General features: G+C 40.8%; 2 protein-coding genes across 3 annotated transcripts in view; one reads left to right on the top strand and one right to left on the bottom strand.

Moving 5' to 3' along the window:
• dync1h1 (dynein, cytoplasmic 1, heavy chain 1) overlaps nucleotides 1-13,567 on the top strand; it is a 99,902-nt gene that overhangs the window by 76,447 nt on the left and 9,888 nt on the right. For both annotated transcript variants that reach the window (XM_055641144.1, XM_055641143.1), the window contains exons 56-69: nucleotides 3,707-3,834; nucleotides 5,197-5,350; nucleotides 5,439-5,585; nucleotides 6,849-6,999; nucleotides 7,259-7,512; nucleotides 7,966-8,100; nucleotides 8,195-8,289; nucleotides 8,528-8,702; nucleotides 11,009-11,084; nucleotides 11,191-11,351; nucleotides 11,709-11,820; nucleotides 11,939-11,999; nucleotides 12,127-12,250; nucleotides 13,280-13,393. In XM_055641144.1, the coding sequence (XP_055497119.1) occupies nucleotides 3,707-3,834; nucleotides 5,197-5,350; nucleotides 5,439-5,585; nucleotides 6,849-6,999; nucleotides 7,259-7,512; nucleotides 7,966-8,100; nucleotides 8,195-8,289; nucleotides 8,528-8,702; nucleotides 11,009-11,084; nucleotides 11,191-11,351; nucleotides 11,709-11,820; nucleotides 11,939-11,999; nucleotides 12,127-12,250; nucleotides 13,280-13,393 (1,887 nt within the window). The remainder of the gene's footprint in view (nucleotides 1-3,706; nucleotides 3,835-5,196; nucleotides 5,351-5,438; nucleotides 5,586-6,848; nucleotides 7,000-7,258; nucleotides 7,513-7,965; nucleotides 8,101-8,194; nucleotides 8,290-8,527; nucleotides 8,703-11,008; nucleotides 11,085-11,190; nucleotides 11,352-11,708; nucleotides 11,821-11,938; nucleotides 12,000-12,126; nucleotides 12,251-13,279; nucleotides 13,394-13,567) is intronic.
• Nucleotides 8,667-13,567, bottom strand: part of LOC129700544 (uncharacterized) — a 41,941-nt gene continuing 37,040 nt past the window's right edge. Inside the window, exon 6 of the mRNA XM_055641147.1 lies at nucleotides 8,667-8,804. Within this exon, the coding sequence (XP_055497122.1) occupies nucleotides 8,799-8,804 (6 nt within the window). The 3' untranslated portion in view covers nucleotides 8,667-8,798. The remainder of the gene's footprint in view (nucleotides 8,805-13,567) is intronic.

The following is a 13,567-nucleotide window of genomic DNA, read 5'->3' as shown; positions in this document are numbered from 1 at the left end:
CAGCCAAACCTTAGGCTAACCAAAATCAACTGTTTGGAACATCATTAAGAAGAGAGCACTGGTGAGTTTACTAATCGCAAAAGCAGGCCAAGGAAGACCTCCACAGTTGATGACAGAAGTATTCTCTCTATAATAAAGAAAAATCCCCAAACACCTGTCCGACAGATCAGAAACACTCTTCATGAGTCAGGTGTGAAATTGTCAATGACCACTGTCCGCAGAAGACATCATTAACGGAAATACAGAGGCTACGCTGCAAGATGTAAAACGCTGGTTGGCTGCAAAAATAGGGCGCCCGGGTTAGTTTGCCAAGAAGTACTTAAAAAAGCAACCACAGTTCTGGAAAAGGATCTTGTGGACAGATGAGACGAAGATTAACTTGTATCAGAGTGATGGCAAGAGCAAAGTATGAAGGAGAGAAGGAACTGCCCAAGATCCAAAGCATACCACCTCATCTGTGAAACACGGTGGTGGGGGTGTTATGGCCTGGCCAGCTCGACGTTTAATACCATCATTCCTTCCAAGCTGGTTACCAAACTCACAGAACTGGGCCTCTGCGCATCCCTCTGTAATTGGATCCTCGACTTCCTCATCCGCAGACCACAGTCTGTTCATATTGGAGAAATAACTTCATCCTCAGTAACAATTAGTATGGGAGCACCTCAAGGCTGCGTGCTCAGCCCCCTGCTTTATTCACTCTATACCCATGACTGCGTAGCCGGACATAGTGTGAACTCCATCATCAAGTTCGCCGACTACACCACTGTTGTTGGATGAATCACAGATGGGGCTGAGTCAGAGTATAGAAGAGAGATCGACAGTCTGACCAAATGGTGCCAGCACAACAACCTGGCTCTCAACATCAGTAAGACCAAGGAACTGATCGTGGACTTTGGTAGGGGAAGGATGAGGACCCACAATCCTGTTCATATCAATGGGACGATGGTGGAGAGGGTCAATAACTTCAAATTCCTGGGCGTGCATATTTCCGAAGATCTTTCCTGGACCCAGCACACCGATGCAATTATATCACCGACTCTACTTCCTGAGAAGATTACGGAGATTCGGTATGTCGAAGAGGATTCTCCTAAACTTCTACAGGTGCATGGTAGAGAGCACACTGACTGGTTGCATCGTGGCCTGGTTCGGCAACTTGAACGTCCAGGAGCGAAAAAGACTACAAAAGGTTGCTACCACTGCCCAGTCCATCACCGGCTTTGACCTCCCCACCGTCGAAGGGATCTATCATAGTCGCTGCCTCAAAAAGGCTGCCAACATCATCAAAGACCCACACCATCCTGGCCACACACTCATTTCACCATTGCCATCAGGAAGAAGGTACAGGAGCCTGAAAACTGTAACGTCCAGGTTCAGAAACAGCTTCTTCTGTACAGCCATCAGGCTATTAAACACAACAACGAATAAGCTCTGAGTTCTGAACTGAAAAAGACTATATTATTACTGCACTATATTTGTTATTTATTGAACTCTTTTTTTTTCCCTTCCCCCGTTATATAGAATGTTTACATAGTCACATATTCAGTTGTGCTGCAGCAAGTAAGAATTTCACTGTCCCATCCGGGACATATGACAATAAAACACTCTTGACTTATTTCATTTACATGACATTGCTGTGTCCCAAACATTATGGGGCCCTGAAATGGGGGGACTATGTATAAACACTTGTAATTTCTACATGATGAAACCAAAATGTATAAAAACAGCCTTTATTTAAAATCTGACAATGTGCACTTTAACCACATGTGATTTTTTTTCTATTATAAATCTCAAATTGTGGAGTACAGAGGCAAATAAATAAATGATGGGTCTTGAAGACGAGTAAATGAGATGATGTATATATTATCCACGTGAATGAAATACTTACCCCTCCCATAGTTTCTAACTGATTTTCTGGTTCTTGTTTGAAATATTAGAGACAAACATGCATTACAAATAGGTCTCCACAAATTTTACAGGCCCCCCATTCCCTCATCTTCACCATGATGTCCAGTTACTCTACACCTCCATCCCCATCAGGAGGGTCTTAAAGCTCAACAGTTCTTCCTCGACCACATAACCAACCAATCCCCATCTACTGATGCTCTCCACCGCCCAGCGGAGCTGGTCCTCACCCTTAATAACTTTTCCTTTGACTCCTCCCATTTCCTCCAAATCCAAGGCGTAGCTATGGGCATGCGCATGGGCCCCAGCTATGCTGGTCTCTTTGTAGGGTACGTCGAACAATCCTTGTTCGAGGCGGAACGTGGCCCTATCCCCGAACTCTACCTCTGCTACATTGACAACTGCATCGGTGCCACCTCCTGCCCCCATGCAGAACTCTGACTTCATCCATTTCACCACTTCCATCCGGCACTCAAAGTCACCTGGACCATTTCCGACATCTCCCTACCGTTTCTTGTCCTCACCATCTCTATCGCAGGTAACCGACTACTGACCGATATCTACTACAAACCCACTGACTCCCATGGCCATCTGGACTACACTTCTTCCCACCCTGCATCCTGTAAGGACTCTATCCCCTACTCCCAATTCCTCCGTCTACGCCGCATCTGCACCCAGGATGAGTTATTTCAAACCAGGGCATCGGAGATGTCCTCATTCTTTAGGGAACGGGAGTTCCCCTCTTCGACTATAGATGAGGCTCTCACCAGGGTCTCTTCTATATCCCGTAACTCTGCTCTCACTCCCCATCCCCCCACTCGTAACAAGGACAGAGTCCCCCTTGTCCTCACCTTCCACCCCACCAGCCACCATATACAACTGATAATCCTCCGACATTTTTGCCACCTCCAACGGGATCCCACCACTGGCCACATCTTCCTATTTCCTCCCCTTTCAGCTTTCCGCAGAGACCACTCCCTCCATAACTCCCTGGTCAATTCATCCCTTCCCACCCAAACCACCCCCTCTCCTGGTACTTTCCCTTGCAACTGCAGGAAATGCTACACTTGTCGCTTTACCTCCTCCCTCGACTCCATCCATGGACCAAGCAGTCATTCCAGGTGAGGCAAAGGTTCACCTGCACCTCCTCCAACCTCATCTATTGCATCCGCTGCTCTAGGTATCAACTGCTCTACCTCGATGAGACCAAGCGCAGGCTTGGCGATCGCTTCGCCCAACATCTCCGCACAGTTCGCATTAACGAACCCTGTGGCTCAGCATTTCAACTCCCCCTCCCATTCCATATCCCACCTTTCTGTCCTGGGCCTCCTCCATGGCCAGAGTGAGTCCTACCACAAATTGGAGGAGCAGCACCTCATATTTCGCTTGGGTAGTTTACACCCCAGCAGTATGAACATTCACTTCTCCAAATTCAGGTAGTCCTTGTTTTCTCCCTCCTTCCCCACCCCTTCCCAGCTCTCCCACAGCCCACTGTCTCCGCCTCTTGTTTGCACCCCAGCGGTATGAACATTGACTTCTCTAATTTCAGGTAGTCCCTACTTTCTCCTCCCCTTCTCAGCTCTACCTCAGCTCACTGTCTCCGCCTCTTCCTTTCTTCTTCCCGCCCCACCCCCACATCAGTCTGAAGAAGGGTCTCGACCCGAAACGTTACCTACTCCTTCGCTCCATAGATGCTGCCTCACCTACTGAGTTTCTCCAGCATTTTTATCTACCTTTGATTTTTTCCAGCATCTGCAGTTCTTTCTTAAACATTTCCACAAATTAATCATTCTTTTACCTTCAGTTCCGAACAGACATTGCAAGAACAGAGTATCTATCGAATGCCGATGAACGCCTGCGCTGGCAAGCAAGCTCTCTACCTGCTGATGACTTGTGCACAGAAAATGCTATCATGCTGAAGCGTTTCAATAGGTATATGTCTATCCAAAATAATCGTGTAAGGTTTAATTTGAAGGAATAATGTGGCACAGTATAAACAAAGAGGGGACTTGAACACATTTCCATTACCTGTTAAACCACTGTCAGGCCAGTTACATGCAGATAACTAAGCTTGTGCACTTAATCACCAAAGGTTTGGATACATACAGTATGGAATGGATTCTCAGATTTATTCTCGTTGTCACTGTCAATGTATTTAAGATTCTTGTGCTGTTTTGTTACTTTCAGCATTTCAGCGAATCAGTTGGCATATTGTATTGTTAATCGACCAAATTAAACAATGCCACTTGCTTATTGTAATAGCTAGTTGATTTGAACAAAGAATTTGGATCCTAACAGTTCGTTGAAAACTTAAAACCTTTCAAATTACTGAGTAAATCCAGCTTTTTTCCTTGCATTCAGACAGCCTCGCTGAGCAGCCCGAATATAAAATAATATAATAGAGATGCCATCCAAATGAAAGATTGCCATCCAAATATTTCTCCAGACTCATGATCTTTTGAAAGGCTATAACCAATGCACATTTTGCAGGCTCTGCCCTAGAGCACAAAAAATTGTCATTAAAAATATCCAATTCCTTATGACTGTATTCTGGAGAAGATGTAAACTACTCGATAGATTCTTGGGGGGTTGTGATGCCACTTTGAATTAATACTAATGGGGAAGAGGGTTAACAGGCTATTTTCCCCTTTAGTGTTGACGCTTTCTGATATTTCAATAATTAACGTCAGTTTAAGTACTTCCTGATATTCCCATTTTAGAAACAGTTTCTTAAACTAATTATAAAGTTGAACTGAAACATAAAATTTATAGTGAGGGGAAGACTGGGAGAACTTGGGAGACAGGTTGGTGTAATCAAATTGAAGATTTCACTTATAAACTAGATTTGTATTTCAATCTTGCAGTAATTTGTAGTCAGATTAATGGTCCTACCCTGAATATTGGACCAATGATGCTAATGAAATCCAACTAGTTTCTTCTGTTCCTGTGTGTTTCTAATCGGTTCTGTATCAACATTTCTATCTATCAAGGACTGGCTGGCTATATTTATCTGATTTACCAGCTTTGTCACTTTCCCAGCGCCCTTTATGCGGCGACTATTGCTTACCTTGGGTATGCAGGCAAGGAATTTCACTGTGACTATCACATGTGACAATAAAGTACTCATTCATATCATGCTCTGATAATATCGCTTCACTTGTTCTTTGGTAAAAACCAATAGATCAGCTCCTGTTATTTTTGGAAGCTCTAACCCATATATTATAAGATCTGCATCCGGAGTAAAGTTTCTGATGTCTTGCTACCACTTCCTAATATATTTTATCTTTTGAAAAGGTACCCATTGATTATTGATCCATCTGGTCAAGCCACTGAGTTTATCATGAATGAATATAAGGAACGCAAAATTACAAGGACCAGCTTCTTAGATGATGCCTTTAGAAAGAACCTGGAGAGTGCATTGAGATTTGGTAACCCATTACTTGTTCAGGTTAGTGATACAAATGCATTGCATGACACCTTTATGCTTTTTGCCAGGTACTATATATTTCATTCACTTTCTCTTACTTTATTTCTAGGATGTTGAAAGTTATGATCCAATATTGAACCCTGTGCTGAATCGTGAAGTCCGCAGAACTGGGGGTAGAGTACTCATAACCCTTGGTGACCAAGATATTGACCTGTCACCCTCATTTGTTATCTTCCTGTCCACTCGAGACCCAACAGTAAGTCACTGAAATTAATGTGATCAGAATTGTGCTTTAAAAAACATACTTAGTGAGTTACATATTTTTTCCTATTCCTGGATGAATGTACTCGCAACGTTAGTTGTTTAAATTTGTGCTTAAACTCTTAAGAAACTGATGTGTTTATTAATAAGACCTTGGTTAACTCTGTTACCTTGAATTTAGCTTTTAAAATTTCAAACTTCAGTTTTAGAATGTTCAAATTTTATTTAAAAAGTTACTTTTGCTGAAATGGTTGATCTAATTCAGGACTAAATTAAAGGCATAATTTGTACTGGTGTTGTGGTTCCTGTTGAAGTATGGAGTTGATTTTGGCACCATCCAGCCCCACTGCATCCCCTGGCCATTCCTCTGCAACACCTCTCTACACCATCTCCCTCACCACCATCCAGGGACCTAAACAACCCCTCCAGGTTAAGCCATGATTCATGTAATTCTCCATATCTAATCTGCTGCATTTGATGTTCTTCATGTGGCCTCCTCTAATCAGCAAGGGGCGTTTTTCATGCTGTATGACTGACTCGAGAAGAACAACGCTCATGCTCATCCTGGGTAGTCTACTGCCCAATGGTATGAATATTGAATTATCCAGCTAACGCTTGCTTTGTACTTCAACCCGCCTGATCCATGTTGGCATATTGGGCTTGTCCCATTTGCACTACCGTCTAAGTGAAAAAGTTATCCCCGCAATCCACTTAAAATCCTCGGCCCACTTTCTTGACTGGTCTCGATCCTGTTGTAAACTTAAACATCCTTCCTCACTGTCTATACTGCACCACCAATTTTGGTCTATTCTGCGAATTTACCAACAGTGTTATTGTATTATTATTAAATTGTTAATGTACATCTTTTACTGGCTATCTCCCCTCTACCCACCAAGCTATGATGCAGAGTCTTTACCCAAAACATAGACTATTCCTTGGCCTCTGCAGATGCCTACTGACCCGCTTAGTTTCTCTGGCAGATGTTTGCTCCAGTTTACAGTATTTGCAGTATCTTGTGTCTCCATGAACTTGGTATTAGATGGTTGAAATAACTGCAGCGTTATTCCCATGTTATATAACAATCCAAAGGCTTCTGGATCCTTGAGACTGGATGTCAGCAGCAATTCCATCCTTTGGTAGCAAAAAAGTAACTTTATTGAAGAAGGAAAGATGCATTGAAGAATCTCCAATGATTGTTAAAGATTGTTCTGAAGCGGGCGTAACTAGAAATGATCATCATTCTCTTTTTCTTTTGCAGGTTGAATTCCCACCAGATCTCTGCTCCCGTGTCACGTTTGTTAACTTCACAGTGACTCGGAGCAGCTTACAAAGCCAGTGTCTGAATGAGGTGCTGAAGGCTGAGAGACCAGATGTGGATGAGAAACGTTCAGACCTGTTGAAATTGCAAGGTTGGTTTTAGTTGTGATAATTTAACAGATATGCAAACGGGCTTGTTATGTTGCAAGAATATTCAGAAAAACAAAATTGATAGTACATGAGCTGCTGTGGAAATTTTCCAACCTGCCTTTCATGCACGATTTTATAATTTATGAACTTTGATGGTTTCCTGTCTTGGCCTACAAATTGGCGCTGTTGTGCACTTATAAAGTCGCTGAAACCGAAGTTAGAGCAAAGTTTCAGTTTTGATGATGTACTTATCTTTGATAGGTGAATTCCAGCTCCGTTTACGTCAGCTAGAGAAGTCTCTACTGCAGGCTTTGAATGAAGTTAAAGGCCGTATTTTGGATGATGACACCATCATTACCACACTGGAAAATCTAAAGAAAGAGGCAGCAGAGGTAACCAGAAAGGTTGAAGAAACGGACATTGTTATGGCGGAGGTGGATGCTGTGTCGCAACAGTACCTGCCGCTTTCTACAGCATGCAGTAGCATCTATTTCACCTTGGAAGCAATAAACCAGGTAACATTAAATAAATACATCGTCATTATATACAAAGGAACTTGGCAAATGATTATGTGTGCCGTTGATTTTCATAGAAATACACCTTTTATCCATTCAGCTAATTGGTGCATCAGGCAATAGTCTAATTTAAAAACAAGCTGGGACATTTTTCTGAAACAATCTTCCTAATATTTTGTATGATGTAATTAGTTTTTTTGGGGCCAAAAACTGCCAGATTTTTAAAATGTAAAGATTGCTGTAGTATTTTCAAATAAATGGCTTATTGGTTCAAAAGTATGCTAAAGTCAGAGGCTTTAAAATAACGTTATTGGTGCTCAATTGTGTACCATAACTATTAACCAGATAATTATGGCATTTCTGATAGCTAGCAAATATTTATTTTGATCTCAAAGATGTTAAAAAAATTAGATGAGGTGATTATGGATAATCTTGTTCTTCCTTTTTCAATAGATCCACTTCCTCTATCAATATTCTCTTCAGTTCTTCCTGGATATTTATCACACTGTTCTGTATGAGAATCCAAATCTGAAAGAAGTAACAGATCATACACAGCGACTCTCATTTATCACAAAAGATCTTTTCCAGGTACACATGAACATGTTGTTACAACATTTAGAACTCTAAACATTGAAATAAAAAAGACCACCTGAAGCTAATACACTGTTTTGTCTTGTCACAGGTGGTGTTTAACAGAACAGCACGGGGTATGTTACACAATGATCATATCATCATTTCAATGTTGCTGGCGAAGATTCGTCTCAAGGGCCTAACTAGGTAATGTGCTTGCTTACTGTTTTCAATCCATTACATTTGTTTTTGAGAAAGCCAGATAATAATTAATTCATTTTAGCGTGTAAAGTCTATTTTCTGCATTTGCATATAGTATTCTGGATTGTAGGGAAGGTTCATGTGTGTTGTTTATTACTTGTGACAACTTCTGGTTTCTGAATAAGTGTCACAAACATTCATTTGAGGGAATTGTGTTAGTAAAACCTCCAACTTCCTTTCTCAGTGAACCGTCATATGACGCGGAGTTCCAGCACTTTCTTTGTGGTCGACAGATTGTACTGAATGGGTCATCTATGTCAAAGATAGATTGTCTCACCGCAGAACAAATCGAAGGAATGGAGAGACTGAGCCGCTTACCAATCTTCTTTGATCTAACTTCCAAAGTTCAGGAGGATGTCGTAAGTTGCATTAATGCTGGTTATGTTTTGAGTAATTTGATTCGACTCCACCTTTTTATCAAGTCGTTCTCGTGGATTGGGGAAAGGTGAAATTTGTTACATCTGGTGAAATAGAGGATAAAAAATTATACGTTAACAACTTCATTACTTGCTCAGCCAGAAAATGCAATCCATGTATTCTTTTAAATACCACAGATTGTATTTGAACGAGTCTCTATTCATAAAGTCCAGCATTATGTAAGCTGCTTAAGTAACTTTCCCAACTTTATCAATGATAACAATTTATGCACAAAAATCTAATCCTTTTGGGTTTGTTTATTATATCACCTCTCATGCATCATATGACAATGTACAGTGCCCTCCATAATGTTTGTGACAAAGACCCATCATTTATTTATCCACAATTTAAGATTTGTAATAGAAAAAAATCACATGTGGTTAAAGTGCACATTGTCAGATTTTAATAAAGGCCATTTTTATACATTTTGGTTTCACCATGTAGAAATTACAGCTGTGTTTATACATAGTCCCCCCCCATTTCAGGGCACCATAATGTTTGAGACACATGGCTTCACAGGCGTTAGTAATTGCCTCCTTAATGCAGGTATTAGAGAGTACTCAGCACCTAGTCTTTTCTCCAGTCTTTCCATCACCTTTGCATTGAAAACCTTTATTGCTGTTAATCAACATGAGGACCAAAGTTGTGCCAATGAAAGTCAAAGAAGCCGTTATAAGAATTCTCCCCATAATAAAGAAAAATCCCCAAACACCTGTCCGACAGATCAGAAACACTCTTCAGGAGTCAGGTGTGGATTTGTCAATGATCATTGTCCGCAGAAGAATTCATGAACAGAAATACAGAGGCTACACTGCAAGATGCAAACCACTGGTTAGCCTCAAAAATAGGAAGGCCAGTTTACAGTTAGCCAAGAAGTTCTGGAAAAAGATCTTGTGGACAGATGAGACGAAGATTAAATTATATCAGAGTGATGGCAAGAGCAAAGTATGAAGGAGAGACGGAACTGCCCAAGATCCAAAGCATACCACCTCATCTGTGAAACACGGTGGTGGGGGTGTTATGGCCTGGGCATGTATGGCTGCTGAAGGTACTAGCTCACTTATCTTCATTGATAATACAACTGCTGATGGTAGTAGCATAATGAATTCTGAAGTGTATAGACACATCCTCTCTGTTCAAGTTCAAACAAATGCCTCAAAACTCATTGGCCGGCGGTTCATTCTACAGCAAGACAATGATCCCAAACATACTGCTAAAGCAACAAAGGTGTTTTTCAAAGCTAAAAAATGGTCAATTCTTGAGTGGCCAAGTTAATCACCCGATCTGAACCCAATTGAGCCTGTCTATTATATGCTGACGGGAAAACTGAAGGGGACTAGGCCCCAAAACAAGCATAAGCTAAAGATGGCTGCAATACAGGCCTGGCAGTGCATCACCAGAGAAGACACCCAGCAACTGGTGATGTCCATGAATCACAGACTTCAAGCAGTCATTGCATAGAAAGGATATGCAACAAAACACTAAACATGACTACTTTCATTTACATGACATTGCTGTGTCCCAAACATTATGGTGCCCTGAAATGGGGGGACTATGAACACTTTTCTACATTGCAATTTCTACATGGTGAAACCAAAATGTATAGAAATACAAGTGCTGGATTATTTCACTGCCTTTTGCTTCAAAGGTTTATACTTACACATCTTTGGTCATCTGGTTCCATTCCTTTTTATTACAAATATTTAGAGCATGATGGTCAATGTTCCACAATTGCCATCCATCCTTTTCTCAGTGACATAGGATGAGCAATTGGTTCACATACCAGAAGCTTTTCTGTTACCTGCTTTTTATTAATTTTAAATTTTGAATATTTCAACCATCCTCATCTCAGACTCTAGCAGCTTCCTCCTCCTAGAGATATTCTCAGTGCTTCACTGTCTGTTTACTGTTTACATGCCTGTCGAAGATTGCTGAATTTCCTCTTATTTGCTTATACTTTGCCTACTTCTCCTTTTTCATTTTGCTTCTGGGCTTTCTGTAATATTGGTTTGATTCTCTTCTGCAAAGCACCTCTTGGTGATGTAATTTATGAAAGGCACTGCATCACAGCTATTCACCATAAGTAGTTTAGCAATAGTATTTTGAAAATACTGCCTTTTCTTTTCCAGTTTGCACTGGAGCGCAAATGGTTTAAAATTAGATCATTGATAAAACCACATTTATAGTTAGGTTTCCAATTTTGAGTGACATTTTTGATCTAATTTATATTTAAATTGTTTTAATGCAGCAATTTAACATTTGGTTGGAGAGCAGTTCACCTGAACAAGCGGTGCCTTTTCTGTGGCCCGAGGAGAAACCTTTCAGTAAGCAACAAGTTTTTGACCTCAATTTTCATTGATATGGGCAGAATGGATTCATGTAACTATTCATGTGTCCAGTAAGGTAATAAGTTACTTTCTTTTTGTCCAGCTCCCATTGGGCAAGCATTGCATCGACTGCTTCTGATCCAGGCTTTCCGGCCCGATCGCCTCTTGGCCATGGCTCATATCTTTGTGGCTACAGTTTTAGGAGACACTTTCATGTCCTCAATCGAACAGCCATTGGACCTGGCAACTATTGTGGAGACCGAGGTATGAGACTGAAATGGCTTTTGGTTTTCCAATGCACGGAGAATGAATTCCAAGCTATTGTTTACTTTTCGCTATAAAATCGGGAAAGAGAATGCTTGACTCCTCCTTCCAAGTAGCTTGATATTTCTATTCATTTAATCTTTTCCTGCATTTTAATATTTGCGAATGGGTGACTCATACTGACTAAAATATTGTGGTGAGCATTTTAAATGGATATATTTTAAATCTTTTGAAATTATTTTGTTTTTCATTGACATTGTCCTAGTCTGCAGCCAAGTAACTTGCATGGCTAGTTCAGCATAAAATGTGAAGGTTTGTTTCTATATGCAGGATGAGCTATCTATATCACTTTTTTAGGTGAAACCAAACACTCCTGTTCTCATGTGTTCTGTACCTGGCTATGATGCTAGTGGACGTGGAGAGGATCTCGCAGCTGAGCAAAACACACAAATCACATCAATTGCCATTGGTAAGAGCTCTTTAGTGTCTGTAAATATGGTGTGCTCACTGAAATTTGTTTACCTTCGTGGTTTGAGATCTCAATTGGTTGCATCTATTGAGTATTTCATTATTTTATCTGCATGTAGGTTCTGCAGAGGGTTTCAACCAGGCAGAGAAAGCCATAAATACTGCTGTCAAATCTGGCAGGTAAGCTATTCTGTTGATCTCACCAGTACAATATGTTCTTCACATATATAGATAGCAATCCTGTAGTTAGTACTTGCACTCTGATACTGTTGTGTTGTAAACTACCTATTCCCTATTGCCTTAAAAGGTGGGTGATGTTGAAGAATGTACATCTTGCCCCTGGGTGGCTCATGCAGCTGGAGAAGAAGCTGCACTCCCTGCATGCACATGCTAACTTCCGACTTTTCCTTACCATGGAGATCAACCCCAAGGTAGGACACTGGAATTTGTCTGAATTGCTAACGTTTATGAATTTTCAGCTTTGTGTATATTTGATTAGTTACAGCCACTTCCATTGCTCATACATAGCTAAAAGATGTCAAGGTAGATTCATTTATATAACAGCAGGGAAAGCAAATATTTTGTCTTTAGTAAGCCTATACAATGGCTAGTATATATATACAAAAGCAGTTTAACAGGACAATAGTTTCTGTTATGCTTTATAACATTATTAGTTATCTTTAGATCACTATTAGATAAACACAAAATGCTGGAGTAACTCAGCGGGCCAGGCAGCATCTCTAGACAGAAGGAATGGCCCGTCCCTTCTCCATAGAGATGCTGCTTGACCTGCTGAGTTACTTCAGCATTTTATGTCTATCGTTGGTGTAAATCAGCATCTGCAGTTCCTTCCTTCACTTTAGATCACTATTCATTATTGACCATACAGCAAATTAATTAATTTGTTATTATTTTGTACCGAGCCACTGGGAAGTGTAGAGTTATGATCCTCCAGCAACTTGATCACTGTTATCAAGAACATAAATAAAACAATCTCATTATAATTTTGGAAATAAAAATCAATGTTTTCTTTGTTTTTTTTTTTAAAGACAGTGCCGGGGTAATTCAGCGGGTGAGGCAGCATCTCTAGAATAGGTGACTTATTGAGCGAACTCTTCTTCAGACACTGATTGTAAAGAAGGGTCCCAACCTGAACGGGTGCCTATCCATGTTGAGTCTGAAGATGGGTCCCGACCCAAAATGTCATCCTATCCATGTTCTCCAGGGATGCTGCCTGACTTGCTGAGTTACTCCAGCACTTTGTTGGGTTTTTTTGTAAGCCAGTATCAGCAATTCCTTGTGTCAATGTTTTTCATTGTCTGATTAACAGAATTTTTATAACAAAGGCAAGTTTTAAGTTATTTTACTGCCCAGCTGCTGATGTTTGATTTAGAAATAAAACTTTGTTTCCAGGGCAAATTGTTTGGAACTTCTGAAATAACCCTTTAATTTGTTTGCAGGTTCCAGTGAACTTGTTGCGAGCAGGACGCATATTTGTATTTGAACCTCCACCTGGTGTGAAAGCCAACATGCTGAGGACTTTCAGCAGCATCCCAGTTGCCAGGATGTGTAAAGTAAGAATAAACTTAGAATAAACTCCAAATGTTTAATTGGTGAATAAGGATAGGGCTCCCTGGTTCCTCATCTTCCTCCCAACCAGCCACCGCATCCAACACATCATTCTCCGACATTTTCGTCACCTACCTCCACCACCCCTTTCCAGAGACCACTCCCTCCACAACTGTTTG

Source organism: Leucoraja erinacea, chromosome 9 (genome assembly GCF_028641065.1).
Source record: "Leucoraja erinacea ecotype New England chromosome 9, Leri_hhj_1, whole genome shotgun sequence".
Lineage (NCBI taxonomy): Eukaryota > Metazoa > Chordata > Chondrichthyes > Rajiformes > Rajidae > Leucoraja > Leucoraja erinaceus.
The sequence above is the reverse complement of the archived record's forward strand: the minus strand, read 5'-3'. Positions and strand labels throughout refer to the sequence as shown.